Below are 22563 nucleotides of genomic sequence, written 5' to 3' on the forward strand. Positions count from 1 at the left end.
AGAATACTCTGGGTTTTTTTTACCTCTTTGTAAACAAATCATGATGTAGGGGCTAAAGTCGGAAAAAGGTAGAAGTCACCTTAAATAAGCAGCAGCAGGAGGGAATGCTAAAAGAGAGAAGATTCTTCTTTTCTCATGCCCAAAGATCAAGACTCTGCAGCTGTTTTTTGGCCAGCACATAGCTTCTAGTATTCAGCCTTGTTTTTTAAACCGTTGGAAATCATGGCACATTTCGAGTGAGGGGAACAGAGGGGATTCTTCCAAGAGGTCTCAGCCCAGGTGACTGCTGAAAGTGTGTCAATGACATAACATCGTTTGCTTTGTGGGGTGCATGCCTGGGTTGGCACCGTAAGAATTAGGCATTTCATTTATTTTGATTGCTCAGGTTAATTATGATTGATCAAAATGAGTAAAAAGTACTGTACTAAGGATGTTGCTTTTTTCATTTTAAACTATAAAAGTAACAGGTGCTCATCGTGAGGCAAACAATGTGAATGTGTATGTAAAGTTAACCGTTTTCTCCTTACTGGGTCAACGAGTTGGTACACTTTTAATTTTCATACCTCTTGACATATTTGTCACAAAATTATAGCAGTTGACGCTCCAGTCAGCGCAGTATGGGTTTCCCCAATGTGCCGCTCCCTCACCGCCATGGTTTGTTTCATCAGTCACTTCACTTGTTCCAATCCGGTGGCGGTCTTGCTCCCTCTTTACATCCCCAACTGCTCTTGTGGCCACGCACCTTCCCACCCATTGGCGTCTCCTCTGGTGCGAGTCACATTCCCTTAGTGACCTTCAATACCTGGCGAAGGAAGTCCCCCTGTTTTTACTCCTTTATCACATTTTTGGGGGGTTAGTCTCTCATATAAAGTTGAAAATCATTTTAGCCAGATCTAAATGAAAACCCAAATCACTAGTATTTTGATTAAACTCCATTAAGCTTACAAGTGAATTTAGAAGGATCTGTGATCTGCTTATCAACATTAGACCCTCTCATCAAGGAACACATCTTCGTTTTTTCAGGTCTTATTTTACAAACTTCAAGAAAATTCTGTGGTTTTCTTTATTTTGGAACTCTACTCCTTGTTGAAGTTATTCCCAAGAATTTTATAGTGTTGTCCTTTGCAGTGAGAGAGAGGCAGTTTATTACTCTAATATTGGTCTAATAAGTTTATTAATTTAATGAGACACAGACTGTGCCATCAGAAACAAACAGGAAACAGGCTTTTCTCTTCTCCCTCGGCACAGTACTGTTAAATAATAAACACAAAGTAAGGAGTGGTATTACAGTCACTCCCATACTCATTTACATTCATCTTTCTGTGATGCGTTGAAATAACAATTTCGTTTTTGACTGGGAAGATTTAGTACTTGTGCTGCACGGGAGTCCTTTTGGCTCTGGAATGCCTGTTCGGAGTGGAACTCCCACTCGACTTTACACAGGCTTGAATAACCGCATCCGAGCAGTGGGTGTTTCAAGGCAGCTTCACTGTCTGTTCTCAGTTCGTACCAGGACAATTGTACGAGCCTTCAACTGTGAGTGAGACAGCAGGAACTGAGGGGAAACCCAAGCCCACCACCCTTGTACGATTCCACATGGAGACCTAGAGCCACTGAAGGAGGGCTGGGCTGGGCCAGGAGACTTGTCTGGAGTCAGGTGGTGCCACAGGTACTGTCCAGCTGTCAGCAGGGACATCGCTAATCTTCCTGTGTTCGGAATCATTAGAGCCTTGACTGTAGCCGTGCTACTTTGACGGACACCCTTCCCGGGCGCTCACAGGGACTTCCCTGGAGGCTTCTGCACCCAGCAAAGCCAACAGTGAGGACAGCTTTGTCATGTTAAATGTTGTCTGTCTGAGTTTTGCTGGGACTCCTTTCTAGGTATGTGTGTACCAGTCTGTGCATGCGTGTGCAGGTAGGTCACTGGTCTAGAACAGCTATGGGCCAGATGGACTAACCTGTGTAATGACTAATTTTTACTTTCTTGCACCAGCCTCCTAAAATAAATCAGTTCAACAGACCCTTAGAAATACTTCAGAAAGTTTGATGTGGGTCATATAAATACCACCAGTGAGTCGTAGCTGAACCCCCACACAAAAATGAATGAATTCTGCAGCTAAAAAGTGAAAAAAGATTGGGGGTGAGTTGTAGATACTGGGACGATGCATTAACTGTGTATAAAAGAAGCTCATAAACATTCTTGTCTGCTGTGAAGAGCCCCTGAGCAGTCCTGCTACGCGGGTGGTGTTGGAACAGGGGCCTGGCCTTTACACGGCCGCCCATGCGGCCCTGCGGTCACAGGTTTGTGCTCCCTGTGCTGGGAGGCACCAGTTGCAGAGCACAGGTGACCTGATTTCTTTTATTCTCATTTTCTTCTCATGGTTCACATATGATGACTTCAGTCTCTCTCCATTCACCTCCTGCATTTATAGTTGTGGTGCTGGCTCACAGTACTGTTGAGAAAATAATTTTCACATCAGGGCCCTCGGAATTTTTTATAAGAAATTATCTGTATCCAAAAGTTCTCTTTGAACCGATCAGCTAATTCTCTCTGTTTAAAGTAAGCAGTTGGCACTAAGTGTGATATCTGAATCCGAGTGGAAGGAGGGCTTGGCTGCAGTGGAAGGTGGTTAGGATCTGAAGACTCAAGGCCAGGATGTCTGGATTCCTGCGTCACCCTGGGCAAGGTGACGGAGCCTCTCCAGGCACCAGTTCTCCCACCAGCCAGTAAACTGGGAGATTGTAGTACCTGCCTCACAGATGGCCCCTGTCATGGAGCAAGCACTCGGTAAATGTTAGCTGCTAAGATATCTTCATCACCATGATTGTGCTTATTGGGTTTCATAAGGTCCAGGTGCAAACAGGCATCCCCTTCTGCTTCCGTTAGTGCAGATGCGTTAGAAACATCGATAGAAGGCAATAGGCAACACGGCTGAATGGTACAGTTGAGCCGGAGACAGGGGGGCACTTCTGAGGTGCTCGGAGATCCGCAGCTAAATTTGAGGTGCTAGAGTAATCAGAAACAAACAAACCTTTACTCAGCATGGGAGGGAATATCTAAGTATGTAGGCAGAGAAAAAGTTCATGGAAATTTAGCAAAAGACAAACTCCCCAGATCTCAGTTAATCTTTTATTCCAGACAATTTTTCATGGAGTTGTGTTGTTGTTTTTTTGAACATAAAAGCATTTTAAACTCAGGTCTGAAGTGGAATAGGGATAATCGCAAGACACTAGCCAAGCAGTATTGCCATTTGGGGACCATATCACTTTATAGGTATAAAAATAGTTAGTAGGAAATATGGCCATTTCTGTAATAAAGATGTAAGCTCAAATTAATACGTAAAGATTCTTTTAAAAAATATTTTATTTAGTTTTCACAGAGAGGGGAAGGGAGGGAGAAAAAGTGGGAGAGAAACATCAATGTGTGGTTGCCTCTCATGTGTCCCGTACTGGGGACCTGGACTGCAACCCAGGCATGTGCCCTGACTGGGAATTGAACCAGCGACCCTTTGCTTCACAAGCCCATGCTCAATCCACTGAGCTGCACCAGCCAAGGCTCAATACGTAAAGATTCTTGATTGGCACAGGAATCTCGGGGTTTTTTAAAGTACACTAAAATTTTCATAGTAGTATTTCTTTCCTGTCGAGACTCCCACCATCTTGAATTAAAGTTAAATTCAAGAAGCTCTACATTTAAATGAAAGAACCAGAGGATTTAATGAGGACCCTATGACACTACAATATATTTAACAAACTTCCCCGATTATGAGGTCAAAACCAGCATGTTTTTTATTCCCCCTGAAATGCTGAAGAAACCCACAGGAGAAAACTGCGTTAACCTCACCGCGTACCTGTTTAGTAGTTTATCTGTTCTTTATAGACACTCCTCTCCAGACTGAAGCAGGGTGATATTTTGGATGTGCCCTCGCTGTCTCAGGGTTTCAGGAAGCACTAAATATGGACACGGCCACACGGAGCAGTGACTGGACTGCTGCGGAGACCAGGTGCAGCTTTACTGCCCCTCCCTTGCAACCGCAACCTCATGTGTGGGTGTCAAGTTCTTGGCTCGAGCTCCAGCTGGCCAGAGTGGGGGTGTCTCATTTAGAGCAATATGGATCCTTGAGAAAATAAAGCGTGGCTGGAAAACTACCGGGAAGACAAATGATCTAATTTAACCCAAACCACTTTTTAAAATACAGACGAACAGAACAATAACAGTGGAAAATTACGGGAACCCGGGCTCCTTGAGAGGACCGAAGTCCAAAATGGTGATTAGCCATGTCTTTGGAAGAAGCTATCCCCACAGGTCGCTCTGCCTACTGAATTTCCCCCCTTCCATAAATGTAAATTTCCTGAGCATCTTGGTTTTGAGAAAGGTTTTAAAACTATATGTCATCTGAGACGATAGTGAGTGTGCTTTATGTTGAAGCTGTAGACAGCAGTCTTTTATCAAACAGATTAAGTGGCAGTCTACAGTCTGACGAGGCAGAATGATCACCAGCCCTGTGTCCCACTGGTTTTTCTAACCCAGGATGAGGCAAGTAGAGGACATATTCATTTTACTAAAAGTAAAAAACAAAAAAACCTTTTAGCATTTTGTGTAATAATGTCTTGCTATTTTAGGGAACAATACGAGTTTCTAACTTACCACCTTTTTGTGAAGAATCTGAAAGGCATTTTTAAAGTATACTAGAATTTTCACAGCCATATTTCTTTCCTGTCAACATGATTAATTTTTTTTTTACCACGCAGCCATGAAGATCAGCTACAAAGTCAGGGGCCAGCAGCCCTTGGCACTCCCTGAACTGTGGGCCGTCCTGTTGGCCCAAAAAGCCCATCTTTCAGAAGCTGGGCCCTGCCGCCCTGGGTCCCTGTCAGCTGCACACTGAGCTCGCAGCTGGGTGCCCTCAGCCTCTCCAGGATCTATCTCTTTGGGGAAGTTTCTCTTACCCTTTGAATCTAAACTTCTTATTTTCTTCTGTCGTCAGCAGCTAACTTCTGTTGTAGCATTTGACTCCATGGAGGAACAGTTTGTCCTGTATCCAAGTTGATATCCAAAGGACATAAAAAAAAAGAGAGTCAAAAAAAAATCTTTGCTTAAGCTTTACACCTTAGAGGCTAATCACATGGCCCCAGTACTGCGTTCTATTTATGTCTGCACGTCTGCAGTTGGACAGCCAGCTTTTATCTGATACATACTGGGTGCCCAGCATGGCACAGTAGAAATACCAGTGGAAGTCCTTGCCTATCTCTTGAGAAAATATCGAGGCTCCAAGAATGTGTACAGTGCTGTTGCCATCACTTTGCCTACGTGACATACATAATCCTACCAAGCACAGGTTTATTTACCCAGAAAACCAAACCTGCAGTTGGAGATTTTATTCACCAGGTATAAGATAGCAGATTTGTTACCATGTATAAGCTATATGTTACGGTTAACACATTCATTCGTTCATGTACTGATTTTTCACTCTGTGGCAGGCAGCGTGCTGAGCAGATGGAGGGACATTGGTGACAAGTAAGCCAACCCCTGCCTTAGGCAGCCTGGTGAGACGGGGGTCAAGTAAACAGGCAACTGCAGTGCACCTGCTGAGAGCAGTGATGGGGGCCGCGGTCCAGGGTCCCTGCAGGTTGCGGAGCACTGAGCAAGGGCCAGGCTTAGGAGAGATGGCTTCCCAGAAGGTGCAGTTCCTAAACTGAGAGGAGTTTATCAGGTGAACGGGGTGGGGACCGGGTAAAGGTGGTTCTGTGTTGAGAAAAGAGCTTAAGTGATAGCCTTTAGACATGAGAGAACATGGTGTATCCAAAAAACTGCTAACAGCTGAGGCCTCCTGAAACATGCAGCACAGATGGCAGGGTGATAATGGGAGCAACTCGTCACCAATTCCTTCCTGGCTCCCTGAAGCTGAAAGGCCTTGGCTGGCTCTGGGGGTCAGGCTTAAGTTTCTGTAGAGCTCCACTGGTGTGGAGGAAGAAAATGAGGTAGAATGGGTGGTGGGAGCACTGTGGGGTTCCTGTGAGGCCTGGGCTGGTCCATCCCCATTTTGGACTTTGTGGAGCAAAAATGTGAAGTTTTGGATGATGAAGAAGAAAGCAAGTTACCTATACAGAGATTCATCTGGAATACAAAGAACTAGCTGGAACGCTGTCAGGAAGTCACCTCAAAGAAGTCGGGATTAATGAAAATCCATTTCAGGAAACATGCTCTTCTCCCCTCACAAAGACCCTACATCACAGGCCACTGCGCAGCCGTTGGCTGCAGAAGACTTTCCTATCTTTAAAGCAAGATGGTCCAGAGAAACACCGCAATGCAGCTGCAAGCCATTTGAATGATTCAAGGGAAAAATGGTGTATGATTACCTGACTGCTTAACAGATGGTTCTGATGTGGTCAGTGATCTTGAACAGAAAGAGATGAAAATCCTGAGGGAAGTTCTTAGAAAATCAAAAGAAGAATATGACCAAGAGGAAGAGAAAAAAACCAGCTATCAGAGGCTAAAACAGAAGAGCCCCCAGTGCTGGGGTAATGAGACTGCAGAAATGAGTAATTCCCAAGGGGAAAGTGGACATTTTGCACATCAGGGTACAGCATTTTGCACAACCCTGTATATTGATGTCCATGGGGAAGCATATGAGGACCAAGCAGTTGCAAAATTCAGAACAGAAGGGAAAACCTGCTGGGAAGGTGGAGGAAATGACAGGGAGACCAGACATGACAGCGGGGGAGAGAGCGGCGTTACCAAAAGGAGACTGCTTGCAGAGAAACTCAAAGAAGAGGTTATGAGTAAATTTAAAACCAATTTAGCAAAATACAAATTCAAATTTTCTTTAAAATAAGTTATTTAATAAAAAATAAATAATGACACAAGAGCAAGTGTAGAGAGTTGAAACCAAAGACACAGCAAGATCGGATCACAAATTGCTGTTGTAATTGTTCACTCCTTGCACAAATATTGGTGCCAACTAACCATGTTGGCACCAATATTGTTGTGGAGCAACATTCACGGAGCCCACGTTCTGTGAGCAGGGGCAGCCCTCAAGTGCCTTGCATGCACTTTTTGGCATTTGGATTTTTTGTAATCTGATCACAGTGGGGAGGATTGGAGAAGGGCTCGGGGACAAAAGGACCATTAATAACCTGATCCAAGACATGGCAGTGGAGCTAGAGAGAACTGGACAGATTCAAGTGTAACTAAAAGCATGAACTGGACCAAGAGATGTGTGGGTGTGAGCATAAAAGACATCCGGGGAGATCCTTGGGCTTCTGGGTGGGAACCCTGGATGCATTCATGCAGGTGGAACTCAAGAGGAAAGTCAGATCTGCAGGAACCCAAGTAGCCTTGTGGGTGAACTGCTTTGGAAATGCAGAGTGTGAGGTGCCAGTGGGACATGCAAGTGGAAATATGTGGATTTGGAGCTCAAAAAAAAAGTGTGAGAAGACTGGAGAGGTGGATCTGAGAATGCTGAGCAAACAGAAAGTAATTGAAGTTGTGGGAGGAAGTGGGGGAGCAAGAAGGGAAGTGAGAAGAGAGGGCCCCAGATAGCCCCCTGGGAACGCCAGTATTAAAGAAATAGAGAGAAAGCGTCAAGGAGAAAGAGCTGGCCCCGAAGAGATAGGAGAAAACCCCAGAAACCTCAATGTCATAGCCCAGGGGAAAAGTTGTTTCAAAGCAGTGGTGGCCAACAGGGTCAGATCTGCTGGGGGTCAGACAGTTGAGGACAGACAAGAGCCCGTTTGGTTTAGCAGGAAGAGCACATGTTGGGGAGAGGAAGACAGCAACCAGAACTCAGTGTGTTCATTCAACAAGTTACTATACGTTGACGGCCTGTCATGTGACCGTGTTACAGCTGTAGTTCTGGGGATCTTGACCAGGTCCCTGCACTTTTGGAGCTTCTGTGCTAACAGGCTGAGGAGTAAATGGGGGGAAAGAGTGCAAATAATGAGAAGTTATCCATGGAAGGAAGGTGAGAAAGAGGGTGGTAACCAGAGGAAGAGATGAGTCACAAGCAAGTTTATTTTTAATACAGAAGAGATTTATATGTGTGTAAATGTTGATGGGAAGTAGCAAGCAAGCAGCAAAAAGCAGACAAACAGCAGAGGAAGGTGATGGCTTGTGACAAGCTTCCTGACAAGGTTGGAGGGATACGAATGCAAAGGCCCAAGTAGACAGCCCTGTACTCAGCCTGGCGAGACTGACCTTTCCATTGGAAGAGGAGAAAGGAGGCGAGGAAGGGTTGGGGGCTGGTGTGTTTTGTTGAGGTGTATTTTAGGGAGAGAAGCAACAAGAAATTGACTTCCTAACCTGATGGGTTTCATATTCCAGATGAAGTAAGAGGTGAGTTTATCTGCTGAGTAAGAGGGATTATTGAGGGAAGAGAGTAGACAAGATGGAAGGGTAACCAAGCAGCTAGCAGCCCAGTTGAGGATGGAGACAATGAGTGTGTAGTGGCCACAGTCTGCATTGTATGTTTGGATCCAGCCACTCTCAAAACCCAAGCAGACGTCTATAAATATTGATAAGCATGAAGTAGGTAAATGATTTGCTGACTCTAAGGTCATAGATTTTCAGATAAGAAGTGCTATTGAGATATGGCATTAAAGGAATGGTCATAAAGTGTAGGTTAGAGTAGTAAGGAGGGACAGACAGGAGGAGCCAAGATTGAGAAGGTGGAGGAGTTGAGTGACAGGACTGATGGAGATTAGCATAGACAGAGTGTCCCCCAGACGGAAGATAAGCTGTGCTCCAGACCTGCTCTCAGGGAGGGGGGTCGCCTCCTGTGCCCATTCCCCAGGGGGCCCTCCATTCCTCCCAGCTAGCTTGCTGGCTTGCTGTCAACAGTGGCATGAGATGATTGGCAGGATGGAGGTGAATTGGTGATTCTTGCTCTGAAGATTCTCTGTCCACAATACAGACACGTTCTTGGTTTCCAGGCTCAGGGTTAAAGTGTCAGGGTCTCTTTGAGGGTTGAATGGATCTAAGACAATTCATAACAGAAAGATCATATGTAGAATTTGTTAACCATTTCTCTGGAGGTTGTGTTTGTGTTTGTGTGTGTGTGTTATTTTACTTTTTAATATCCTGTCATTTGCTAACTTTCTGGGGGAAACCATACAACAGAATGCCATGAACTGGGCAGACACTGGGAGACACTAAGGCGTTCAGGATCCAGGTATGTTTTTAACTCAGGGGTCTCATAGTACTGAGTGTCCACAGTGTAGAAAACACTGATCTGAGTATGAGCAAGGGTCCATCCCGTCCCCTCTGGGAGCAGACCCGGCTGTGATCGAAGGGCAGCCCCACACTTACAGTGGTTGGGGTGCTGTCAGCTCTCACCCTCATCCAACATGTCTTCACTTTCAGAGGCTCATGAATGTCTAAAAATTTGCCTTATACAGCAGGCGAACCTCTGTACCTATGACTCTATGGGGACAGAATTCTCACCAAGATCTAATGCGTTCTAGTGACATCTGAGAGACTTCTTTAGCTGAACTTCAAGACAGTAGCTCTTCCTCTTCCCTAGCCCCTGTAGCTGATCTTCCTGGTCTTCATGAGAGATGTAGCTGTGTTCGGGGATCTAGGGAGTGCATTAATGCTGAACTACAGCATAGTTATAACATGGATGTAATATGAAGGCTTGTCATATCCTTAAGCAGTTTAAATTTCTTTCTAGAGCGCTATAGGGCTGAATCTTACACTTCTTTCTATATTCTGTCTGGATGATCTCATTTATCTCCTGCCTTTCCATCCCATCTATATGCCGACTACTTGTATTATCCATAGCTCGATGTCTCCCTTGGACTCATGTAGCCAACCATCCTACTTGACTTCTCTATTGGAATTCGGTGGGCAGCTCAGGCTCTACAGGGGCTCCCAAAGGCAGTTCTTACCTTTTCTTTCCAAATCTTTCCTACCCAGTCTCCTCATCTCAGTCAGTAGCTACACCATATAACCAGTGGCTCAAGCCAAAAAATTCAAACATTATCTTCAGTTTCTCCCTTTTCTTCATGCCCACCATGCAGTCCATCACCAGATCCATCCTTTCTACCTCCAAAGCAACCTACTTCTCTTGGTCTCCACCATCCCACCCTGGTCCAAGCCAACACCTTTCCCTCCCTGGGTGACCACAACACTGGACTTCCTGCTTCTGCCCTTTTCTCTTCTGTCTGCTCTTATCCCCCAGCCAGTGTGGGCCTCTGCACCCCTCTGCTCCGACCCTTTGATGGTTTCCCACTGCTCCTAGAACAAAGCACACCAATTTCACCATGACCTGGAATGACCTCAGCATGGCCTACTTTTCCAAATTTGCCTTGTCCCTCTCTACTTCTCTTACTGGCCTCTCTTCTGTTACTTACGGCATGAAGCCCTCCTGCAGGCCTCTGCCTTCCTCCAGCTCTTCATTCAACTGATTCATTCTTGTTCTCAGGACTCAGCTCAAATGTCACCTCCTTGGAGGGGTTTCCTTGTCTAGTCTATCTGAGTAGGGTCTTCTAAGGAGTTCTGGGCTCATTATTATGCTTCATTTCTTCACCTGCCACCGTAAACTGCTTGTGAACGTTTTACTTCATTCCATCAGAGTGGTCATGTGATCTCCTGTCATGTTATAGGTCAGGGGATGTAGTATAATCCAGATAGTTCTCTGTGCCCTGAAGCTTACATCCAAATGGAGGAGGGAGACAATAAGACAAATAACAAATAAACACACAATATAATGTCAGGTAATGAACATCTATGAAGAAAAACAGGGTAAGCGAATTGAGACAGACAAATGCAAACAACAGGTGACTGAGGGTCATATAAGAACTAATGACTGATATGAAAACATCCCAAATTAATGGGCAATGGGTGTATTATTCAAACTGGTGTTGAAGAAATACACTATTTTGAGAAAATTAATGTTAAGCCATATCTCACAGCGTAAGTTCCAGGAAGATTAACAAGCTAAGTCTGGAAATGAAGCCATGAACTAGAACAACATTATCTTATCTCTGCATGAGTAAGAATGGGAAAGTCCAGAAGTATAGAATGAAACTCCATGAAATGATTGGTCGACTACATTATCATGAAGTTAAGAAAGTGAACAAATTGGAGGAAATACTTACTACAACTAGGAATAATAAAAAGGCTGATAATATTAATATGGTATATGTCCTTCATTCTAAAGCTCTTTTCTTGCATTTTAATCTTGCTTAAAATCAGGATATGTTTTTTAATCACTATGTACTTTTAATGTTGTCATTAAAAATGTTAATTAATGGTATATCTTATGAGTCATAACATCTTGCAATCAATGTTATTTTCTTAAAGTTCATGAAAATTAGTATGAACATTAAAGTTCCTGGTAGAAAATAGCTCATTTATTTAACAAATACTGGAGTGTTTATGGTGTAGCAAGGAGATGGTTGTAGAGTGGTAAACAAAATAGACAAAAATCCTTGTTTGAAGTGCCTCCTCCAGTCACTGCTTGGTGCCCCGCACAGCCCTCGGCTGCGGTCTGCATGGCTGTGCACCCTGGGTTCTTTCCCCAGGTGACTGCAGCTGCTGAGCAGACACCATCTTGCCAGCAGCGCCATCATTCCCTGCGCCCTCTTCCTTCTCACCTGCCTCAGCCCTGGGTTTCAGCCTCAGTCAGTGAACTCTTGGCACAAAAGATAGCATTGCAGTGGATACCCAGCCAGGGCTGGTGTCTTTTTAGCAAAAAATAAAGTTTCGCCAACAAAACACATAAAAAAAAATCTAATCCTACATTATTTAGATGCCCTCTGGCATGCTTTTAAAACTTGTGCTTAGTCACAGGTATCATTTAAATTTGAGCCAACATTTTAGCAATGAGAACGTAAACTAGTTACAGCTACAGATTTTGGGAATGACAAGGAAGGCAAAGGAGCAACTAGGCACCATTCTCGGTGTCTGAGATGAATGTAATTGGAAGTTGTCCTCAGTTGGGCTCTGTGGAAGCAGATCTGAGTTGGAGAATCTTGTCCAAGTGATCTGTGAAGCAAGTGCTCTCAGGAGGAGAGAGAAGCAGAGGCCAGTTGGGAAAAGTTAAGTAAGTATGTGGTCTCCTCTGGAAATTAGCTTCCTCCTGGTCCCACAGGGAGCTCTGGAGCATGAATTGTACCAGAATGGTCCCTCATTGAGGCAGGGGAGCTGATCTTTCTCACGCTGTGTCAGCCAGCCATTGGCTGTATGCTGCCTTGGGGTCAGGTGTTGCTTAACCAACCCAAAGTGGCTGGGGGCAGTTTTCCCTGAGAAGCAGTCAGCTGTAAGGCATTAGTGGCCAAGTCAATGTCCAGGGTGGGTGTGCTGCCCAATACCGGGATCCTGGTACGACACGAACGGCATCCACTGCAGGAGTCCAAAAGGAAATTAATTTGGGAGATTATTACATCAGCTTTGGTAGAAGGAAAAGTCACTTTTAAGGAAGGCGTTGTGGCAGGTATACTCTGCAAAGGCTATGAAAGTTCTTATGGAAATTTTTATGTTATTATTGTGAAAAAAGAGGGTTAGAGATATAATCAGAAACAATGATCAGAAACTAGCTTATACAATACCAACTTTGTCAGAAGAATGATACTAAATTCCTACAGTATCATACATTTTAATGCTAGACTTTTCTAAAATCATTTTGCACATTGGTACTTGACTGTAAATACATTTTTTGCTAACAGTACTTTGCATAGAAAGTTCAACTATATAAGAAGTGGTCAACACCTGTCATTACGTATTTGTCAAAACCCCTAGAATGTACAATACCAAGTGGGAACTGATGTACACTGTGGACTTTGAGTGATGATGCTGAGTCACTGTAGGTCTGTTGACTGTAACAAACGTAATCCCCGGGTGGGGTGTGTTGATAGTGGGGGAGGCTGTGCGTGTGTTGGAGCAGGGGAGTTGGAAATTGTCTGCACTTTCTGCTCCATTTTGTTTGGAACCTAAAACTGCTCTAAAGCACAACATCTCTCTCTTTTTTTAAAGAAGATTTTATTTATCTATTTTTAGAGAGAGGAAAAGGGAGAGAAAAAGAGAGGGAGAGAAACATCCACGTGTGATTGTCTCTTGCGTGCCCCCTACTGGGGCCCTGGCCTGCAACCCAGGCATGTGCCCTGACTGGGAATTGAACCAGCAACCCTTTGGTTCACAGCCTGGTGCTCAATTCACTGAGCCACACCAGCTGGAGCACAGCACCTCTTTTTAAAAGTCTTTAACTCTACAGACAGCTGATTCTCCTGCTTAGTCAGTCAGTTTTTTATTTCTAAAGACAGAGGCAATGTTCTGGCAACATTTTTTAAATAAAATCCTCTCCACTTGGACGTCCGTTCCCAGTGTCTCCAGTGCAATTGGTCTGTCTAGTGGTTGGGAAAATGAGTTTGGAAATGCCACCCTGACCAGGCCACCAGCACCCCAGAGGGTCCCTCGTGGAGGGTGGTCGATGCAATCAGAACATCTATGACCACGTCTTCTTGAGCAAGCATAATTGAAAAACAGTGTATTTGATATAAAGGTTTTCTGTTCATATTTATCTGCACAGAACTTAGAAATATATTTCAAATTAAAATACAGTAAGAATCAGGTAAGAATTAAAATACAGTAAGAACAGCATCCATTCACGGCATAATAAATTTCTTCAGTACGTTTTTTTATAGCCCAGAACTCACTCTAGGCTTTGAAGGACACCTACATCACACATACACACCATCTCAGGTCATGTTCGTGCACGTGCGTGCGCTCACACACCCCTTCATTAAAGGAAAGTATATACCATTATCCACCCCATCTAAAGTGGTTGACTCATTTCCCGAATGCCTATTGCTCTTATATAGAGTCAGCCTACAAATAACATTTAACATGCTAAGCTTTTAACCAAAACTCCTTAGTATTATTTTCTGACAGTAACGTAAAATGGTCTTTGGGGTTTTTCTTTTCTATGACTTGAAAGGGCAGGCATCTCCCTCCAGGAAGATATTTAAACTGCAGCTAATATGGATGAAAATGAAAGCTAATCATTTTTATGAAATTACAGTGAGCTTTACCCCATAAGCTGCTTAGTGTTTCCATAGAAACACGATCTGTTGAGCTTTATTTTAGAATTGCGATTCCCTGGAGATGAGAAGAGATTTCTAATGCAGTTTGTGTGCTGTCTCTTCCCCTTGCAGGCCTTGAACCGAGGCATCGCGGCTGTCAAGGAGGATGCAGTGGAGATGCTGGCCAGCTACGGGCTGGCCTATTCCCTCATGAAGTTCTTCACGGGCCCCATGAGTGACTTTAAAAACGTGGGCCTGGTGTTCGTGAACAGCAAGCGGGACCGAACCAAAGCCGTCCTGTGCATGGTGGTGGCCGGGGCCATCGCCGCCGTCTTTCACACCCTGATAGGTAAGCTGCTGGCACATGGCTTGAGAATCTGGCTTTTGTCGTTTCTCCCGCCTTTTCATTTGTGTGTGTATTTATTGTAATAAGTGATTTCTTCAGTAATTAATTATAGCTTTCTCATGCCAACTTCAAGAGTGGAGTTTGTGCTCCTAGCTCAGGAAAAGAAAATGTGTTTTCTCTGGAAAGCTGTAGTTTTGTTTCTCTGATTCCCAAACGCAGTGACACAGAGGGAGTGACTTCGTTAATAGGTGACGCGGTCTAGGATTAGCATTCAGTAAGATCGACGAACTAGCAGGTGCTTTTGTTAGAGACATCCATTAGTATACAGTCACTTAATCTTAAGAATTAAAATAAAAGGATGTTATTTAAAATTAATACTTGTCAGTGGTGAGAACAAATAGCAGATTGTTTTATGTATCAAAACTAACTTCTTCTATAAGGCCTCATTATTCTGTTTTGTTCAAAGACAAGACCAAATACTCTTGGCATAACAGTCCGTCTGTGACACAACAAGGAAGCTGTATCATCTATATGGTAACAAGCCTACAGTTTCACCAAGACCTTGGAAAAGCACCTCCCCTTAGGGCCAGAGTCCTACTGCTGCTAACTTCTCTGTGGTGGTAAAACCCGAGGCTGTAACTTCGGAACATCTTGGCTTTAAGACAGCTCAGCTTACCTGGTGTGGAAGTGGAATGGCACCTCTGTGGGACCTGGTTGCCCAGAGCCTGTGAATGACACCTTTCTAAACACATTATGTAATTTCAAGCTGGCAATGGTTGTAAGAGAGCCATGTTGAATAAAAGGGCCAGAAGATTAATTCAAACCATTACACAGCGTGTTCAGATGGCAGCTAATGTTTACTCACGTAATTGTGAATCTGAAAGTAAACGGAGTAAGGTCTTTGTGGTTTGCCTTTTTAATATTGCATAGAATTTTGTGCTCAGAACAGTGTGGGTGAGAGGGTGCCCCTCTTAGATGAAATGTTCAGCCAAAGTGTGTGGATATTCACCATTTAACTTGGGCTCGGAGCCTCAGGGGTGGGGTTAAGAGGAGGTGCCTTTCTCTCTCCAGCTTACACCATCAGCACGAACCTGCGGCCTAAGTGCTGAAGAAAACTTCTGCTGCTAGATTTCATCTGGATCATTTTCATGATTATATGTATTTGAGAAAATTCCACACATAATATAAATTAGATCTGAATAAGTTTTTGTCTAAACATGTAACTTAGCTCCCTTTTGCTACTAGTCTTTTTATCTGGATTTCTAAATAAACCTAACACTCTCTGTCTCAGTCATGGTTGAATAAGACCTGGGGTGAATACCTTATTAGTAGCTGACAGTAAATGTGGCAGAAAAAGCCGAGCATCCCACGCTATTGAAACTGTTGGGAGGAGCCTGTGGCCATTGAGAAAAACATCGGTGTCATTTTCCAAGTTAAATTAAGTTCTTCAACTTTAAAGTAGAATCACACAATCTTAAATTTGAACCAAAATGGCTCTACATCCCAGATATATTTAGCGATCTTTTTTTTTCACTTTTAAAATTTTTACAGTCATAGTGTTTTTCCTTCCACCAGACAGATGCTTTCTACCATGGCTGAGAAAGCTCGTACCCGTGTCTCCTGCACACTCCAAACTCAGATTCTAACGATTTGCGCTCTTGTTGTTTGTTGGCCTCATGTGAGTTGTCTGTGCGAATCTTTCATCACTCCTGCCTCCTGCCTTCCACTGCATCAAGCATCTGTGCCTCGCCTTCCTTTCTCCTGTCGTTTTCAGTAATCCCTTTAGCTTTTCCGTACCTGGGTCTCATTCAGTTTTTGTCTCCCATTGACTTGACCGGAGGCTCCAGACAGCGTGAGGACCTGTTGCTGTCCCTGGCCTTTTCCAAAACTATTTTTCTAGCATCAGTAAACATCACCCCCCTTTCAGATTCCACTTTATGTTTCACCTGCACTACACGTTGAACCCGTTCTCACATATTGGTCACGCTGAAGACAGCTACGCACATTCCTCCTGTGACAGCCGCCGCTTGGATAACCATGCTTGTGACGGGGGAACAGGGACCTGGAAAAACAAAAAGGCAGATAATCCCAATGTATTCACCTTGAGAAGCTATCGTGTACTCTCAGGCCGTGTTTCTAATGATACTTACTTGGACTGATGTTAAAACGAGTATCTACTCCATCCGTGCACAGCCCCCAAGGGGCCTGCGGGAGGCACAAGAAGCCATACGTGTATCACGGGCCAACCGTGCTTAACTTGCAGAGTGGAAATGTGAACCAGAGGAATCCAGGCTCGAAACTTAACCTCTCTGTATTCTTTCGTTCCTGTGAAACTAGCCTGATTGTCTCAAACGTCCCTTTTCCGTGCTATTTCCCCATAGCCTTAATGAATTTATTCTTTAATCCAGATCTTACAGCTTTCCAGTGGCATTTGTATGAGGGCGTTGGAGAGCACAGAGGAGGAAGAGGGTCCTTCTCTAAGAGGCTGGTCCTCAAAGGCCTTGTGGAGTGAGTGGGTCAGCTCCTAACTGGCTCTGAGTGCGTGAGCCGTGTTCCAACACAACTCTTTTTAACGTTTCCCTTATCTGTGATACAAGGTAGAGTCCAGAATTTGACCCAGTGCTCTAAATTAATATTTTGGTATAGCCCTATAAAATTCCAAACAGTGACTCTTCTTGCCTATTACGTGGCTCGTGGTTTTAACAACACCCTAGCATTCTGCATTTCTTTTCCAGGTCAATGGCCGACTCCTCTTGGCTTGGTTTTTCCTTTGTTTCCTACTTAATCTTTTGTTTACTTTATTCTTTACAATATTAGCTACTTTTCCCAACATGGGGCCTCCTATACATTTAAACCTTGTAGATTTTTTTTGACATGGTCTCAAGTACTGGTAAAATTCACCCATTTTTCCTTTTGGTATTATTAACATGACTGTTAAGTGTAAAGAGATATACCACTTGTAGTAATAGAGCTGATCTTCCTGCTTTGACTAAAGATGAGTAGGAATTACCCTTTGTTGAACTTACTCTTAAAATAATCTAATCCCCATCTGTGCTATCAGTGGTCCAACAGAAGATTTATTGAATAAATTGTATGTGCGTGTTGTTCCAGGTCCTCTTGATTAAAAGGCGGGAACAGAGGTGAGCTGGCTATGAAAGATGTGGCGGCCAGATACACTCCTCTCCTCCAGGAGATGACATCCCTGGGGAAACGTGTGTGCTTAGTACTGATTTCCAGAAGAACACTGGCAAAAGCTGTTTGCAGCCAGTGGGAGCTTTGGAGACATGGTACAGGTCAACCAGAGTGAAAGTGGGGAGAGTTAAAAACCACCCCCAGACTGAGAGGGCGGAGGGACCATGGGTAAACAGGAGGGCAGGAGGTCTTGGTGAGGAAAGGATGTGGGAGGCACACAGGTGTTTGTCAATTGGGGGAAATAAAGCAAGAAGGAGTTCGGTGTGAACGTGAGAGGTGCCCTGCACTAGAGCGGGAGCAGGTAACCAGGTAAGGGAAGTCTGGAGCCTGAGGCCGCAGAAGAGCTCACTAAATGGCCCACACAGCAAAGGGGAGGGGAGGAGGAGACAGTGGGGAGGGGATGGGCAGGGTGGGCATCGTGCAGCGGGCCCTGTGCCTGTATCTGAGTAACCTGGAGATCCATTGACACCGGTGGGCATTTCCGTGACATGCCATGGACAACCATGTTGAATAAAGCAGATTCGTTCTGGTGTTCATGTAATAATGTTTAACACATCTTTAGCCAAGAAAGATCTATATATTCTACTTTTTGCTTCTTCATAACCTCAAGGTCTCCAAAGAAATTTTTAATATTTAAAAACGTTAGATGCCTTTTACCATTCTGCATAACCTCCTTGGTTATAATCTAGTGCCTTGGTTAAATGCCCTCAGATTATTTTTGTCGAATGGTTGTGTTTTCCACGATGCTTTCAGTCATTGGAGCATGAACTTCTCTATAAAGAAATGCTTTCTCCCAGTCTAGATGAATTTTGATGCTTCATACTGTTCTGTGTCTACTAGTAATTTGTCAATTGCTAGAGGATCAGTTAAAGGGATTTCAAATGTAAGCATCTTCAACTTTTAAAAAGCCGGCTTCAAACATAGCTCCTTACCTTTGAGCTGTGTCATTCCGGGCATCAGTTAACGGGTCGCAGTAGGACTTCGGCAATAGGCTCGGGTCAAAGAGCACTAAGAGCTCTGTCACCGTGTTTGCCCCAATGCTAGGTCCTTTTCATTAAGTTTGCGGTTGCTAAAGAATTTTTCTTCCTTGTGTTTTGTATTAGTTTTCTCTGCTTTTTTTTTTCTTTCTGGACTGCCCCAGTGAGCTAGGCAGTCTCCTGTTCTTGAGAGAGTTTCACAAGGCCATGGGCATCCCCAGACTTGGCTGGAGCAGGTCTCACTAACCACAGGCACTTCCCTAGGAATGTGTGGTGCAGACTGACTGTGAGACAGGGTGGCTCAAAAAAAAATGTATCCAACAGCCCCCACCCCACCCCACCCCAAAACCTTTTGCAGTAAGCCAAGTGAGGAGATGCTTGGAAATGTGTTGGGCTGACAGATCTGAAGATTAGAGTTTCTACTGGCTCAGAAGTTTGTGTCTGTGCTATGCACGCCCATAGCCTGGCTCCAGATACCAAATTGCAGGAGCCTTTGGAGCATTTTTGCCTTTTTTGTCTGTGGCCTTTGTTGAACACTCATTGCTAACTGCCCCTTTTCAAGCTAAGCTGCAGTCATTGCTCTTGTCATGGACTCACCTATGAGACACCATTTTTTAAATTGCAGTGTGTGGGTTTGCCATGGCCAGACCTGAATTTAGGCCAGTGGGCAAGGTGCAGCTATCACCTTATTTCTATCTCAGTCTGTACAAGAGAGGAAAACTTGATGACCTTGTATTTGGTTTCATTTGGGGTCAACCTAATTTTACCTCTATAGAATTATGATTGCCTGGCCTCCAAATTCATATAGGTGTAGAAACCACTGCGGTGGATTTCTTACTTCTTTATACATTTATTCTCAACAGTGACCTGTACAGCCCTTTCCCCATTCCAGAATAGCCTGGGCAGTCAGCAGAGCTCAGAGGAACAATTAAAGTTATTTCTGGAGTGGTTCTCTTTCAGTCTTTCCTTGTCAACAAACTTCATTATTCATGGATCATAAAGCAGCCCTGTAAAGTATGGACAGCTATAATTTGATGTAATTTAAACCAACAAGGGTGCTAGGAATGAACAGGCAGTTTCAATATGGTCTCACAATTTATTGCTACATAACAAATCACCCCTGTACTCAGTGATTCCACACAAAAGCACCTGTTTTTGCTCACCGGACCATGGGTGGGCTGGGCGGTGCTTTGGGGTGAGGCTATGCTCCCGCCTCCATGGTCAGCTGGCAGTCAGGAGGAGGCTCTGCTGATCTTGGTGGGCACACTGGGGGCTCTGAACTGACTGTAGGCTGGTCTAGATAGCTTCTTCCGGGATATTCTTGCAATCGGTCTGTCCCAGCCACCTCTTTGGGGGTTAGGGATTCATGCATTTATTCAGTGAATATATATATTGAGCACCTCCTATGTGGCAAACACTGGCTAGACCCTGGGAATCCAGACATGACCATGGCCTGTTTTCTAGAGGAAAGCAGACACTACACAGTAAATCATCACAAAACCTGCTCTTCCAAGCCTTGATGCCAGTGAGATGGAATTATTGCTCTTGTGTTAATATTTCATATTAACTTTACTTACTTTGTGTATAGGTTTATGCCATCTCTCCTAGGCCTGGGCAACTTGGTACCTCCCTCCCCACATCTTCCAGATAAAGCACTGTGCGGATTACAGATGGGTATGCCGTGTGTCTGTGACGCAGCCTGTGCAGGTTAGAAGTCACATAGAAGTCACTCAACCATTTTTGTTGAAGTGATTTAAATATCAGCCATACGAGCACACACTTCAGAACTGATATGTTCGTAACACAGCGGGGAGGGTAACAGCCCCTGCCAGAAGCCTCTGAACACCACACAGTGGGCCAAGCAATAGTGAGACTTCTAGCATCAGGAATTGGGGAATATGAATTAGAAGGAGTTCTCAAATTTGCCTCTTGGAAATACACATAATATCCTGTTATTAAAATGGAAGGAGGGCCTTCTCCTCGATTCCCATGGGAAAGTACATGTACATAGATGGTTTGGTTAATGTTAATATTTCATGGCATTTTGCAACAAGAGCTGGTAACTACTGGACGAACAAGCTTGAGAACCACTGATTCTGGCAACAGTCCATGACCCTGGCAGGCTGAGGTCAGAGGAGCTAGGGATTGGAGTGGGCCCTCTGGTTTCTTCTTGTCTGGGCAGGGTCAAAGCTGTCACCTGTAAATAGGTCAGGTCAGTGTCCCCTGACTGAAGCCCTGGCTGGGAATCCATTTACATCTGTTTGAAAACCTTATTGAATTTTTCTTTTCAATGTTCTGCTCTTCAAAAGGAATACAGGCTGTTTCTGAACAATCTCGCACGGGCAGTTGATAGAAGTCGAAGGTGACTGGATGTCGTCAGGGCAGCTAGCCTGGTAATTAGGGACTCTGTGCAAAGCCCTTCAGACAAATTACCCCCAGCCATCAGCTGCAGCCAGAGACAGCTCCAGGCCGCAGGGCAGGACCAAAGGGAGGAGGGGCAGGGGAGGAGTGAAAACCAGCTTCTGCGATTTTATATTCCCCGCTCACAGGGTGGACACAACCTTTGTAGTCACGATCAGACTCTTCTGCCATGTAGGGGAGGAGTAGAAGGAAGAAAAAAAAAAAAACAGGAGAAAAAGCTTTCCTGGCCTCTGAATTTTTCTAGTACCTAAAAGAGGAAAAGAAGAAAAGAGCTGCCATGGTGGCCATGGACCCATAATCCATTTGGGGCCATAGGTCCCAAACGACCCTTGGGACCTGGGGACGCTGAAGGAGCCCAGCCCAGCCACAGGCTGGAAAAAGCAGGGGTGAGAGAGGCATTCTGTCAGGAGGCCGGGCTGGGCTCATCACCCCTAGTCCTTCAGACCCTGTTAAGCTTTCTTTATTTTTTTCTTTTTTCCCCTCTGTGTGGGGTGGTTGATCTTGAGCTGCTGAAAGTGAACTGGCCCCAGGCCTCTCCAGTCCACGCTTCTGTGCCTCCAATTCTTACGTGTCCAAAGACAGGGAACCATGGACACGCCTTCATAGGAGGATCCTGCTAAGCTTTAAATGTTTCCTTCATTACTCTGCAGAAAGGCACTGTTTTGACGTTTTAGTTAAAATACCCTAACATGAGTAAGTATATTTACAAAGGGTCGAGAAGCTCATTTCTATTGGTCTCTGCACTCCCAGGCCACCCAGCAAGCACTATGACCTCTCTCGAGGGCGGGCCCTGCTTTCTTGCTGCTCTCCCTGAGTCTCACAAGAAAACCATTCTCTCCCTCACGTTCTCCGGAGCCGCCGGTGTGTTTGCTCATGCAGCCCTGACTCAGTAGCCCCAACTGGGCAGCTCAGACAACAGCACTGTGTTGCTCCCCAGGTCTGGAGGCTGGAAGATCGAGGCGTCGGCAGGGTCGGTTCCTTCCAAGGCCATGACAGTGAATCTGTCCTGGGCGTCCCCTACTCCTCCAGCTTCTGGTGGCTGGCTGGCACCTGCTGCCTTTCCTGGGCTGTGCAGGCATCACCAGTTCACCTGGCGATCCCCTTGTGTGTATCTGTTTTGGGGTCCAAATTTGAAGGACACCAGTTCTATAGGACTGGGAGCCCTAGTCCTATAATCCAACATTACCTCGTCTTAACAAATTATATCTGCAGTGGCCCTATTGCCAAATAGGATCCGAAGACCATATTATTCCAATAAGAATTTGGAGAGGACGTAGTGCAGCCCATAACAACACTGCCCTCTAGGTCACAGCCTTTCACTGGTTTTGTGGTCCCCAGCTTTGTATACAGTCAAGTCCACCCAGCTGGCATTTGAGATCGACCCTAACCTTTACCAAGGAGGTTCAGCTCATGAGCTATTCATAGCCAGCTGTGGGCTCTTGCACTTGGCATTGCACTGCTGTGTTCACCAGCGTGACTGCCTTGTTTACAGCCGGTGGCTGCCACCAGGGCGGGGCAGTGCTGTGGGCAGGGGCGGCACCGTCTCCTCACAGGTCCCAGCACAGAGAACATCTCCGGACTGAGGGAAAACAAACGGACAGGAAA

General features: G+C 44.9%; 1 protein-coding gene and 1 non-coding gene across 4 annotated transcripts in view; one reads left to right on the forward strand and one right to left on the reverse strand.

Annotated features, from left to right (window-relative positions):
- Positions 1-22563, forward strand: part of ANKH (ANKH inorganic pyrophosphate transport regulator) — a 122658-nt gene that overhangs the window by 57532 nt on the left and 42563 nt on the right. For all 3 annotated transcript variants that reach the window (XM_037154560.2, XM_037154562.2, XM_037154561.2), the window contains exon 2: positions 14155-14371. In XM_037154560.2, coding sequence (XP_037010455.1) covers positions 14155-14371 — 217 coding nt within the window. The remainder of the gene's footprint in view (positions 1-14154; positions 14372-22563) is intronic.
- Positions 21441-21569, reverse strand: LOC119056217 (small nucleolar RNA SNORA38). The gene has a single exon (XR_005083844.2). It is a non-coding gene; the product is annotated as a small nucleolar RNA SNORA38 (small nucleolar RNA).

Source organism: Artibeus jamaicensis, unplaced genomic scaffold (genome assembly GCF_021234435.1).
Source record: "Artibeus jamaicensis isolate MK-2021 breed Jamaican fruit bat unplaced genomic scaffold, CSHL_Jam_final scaffold_369, whole genome shotgun sequence".
Taxonomy (NCBI): Eukaryota; Metazoa; Chordata; class Mammalia; order Chiroptera; family Phyllostomidae; genus Artibeus; species Artibeus jamaicensis.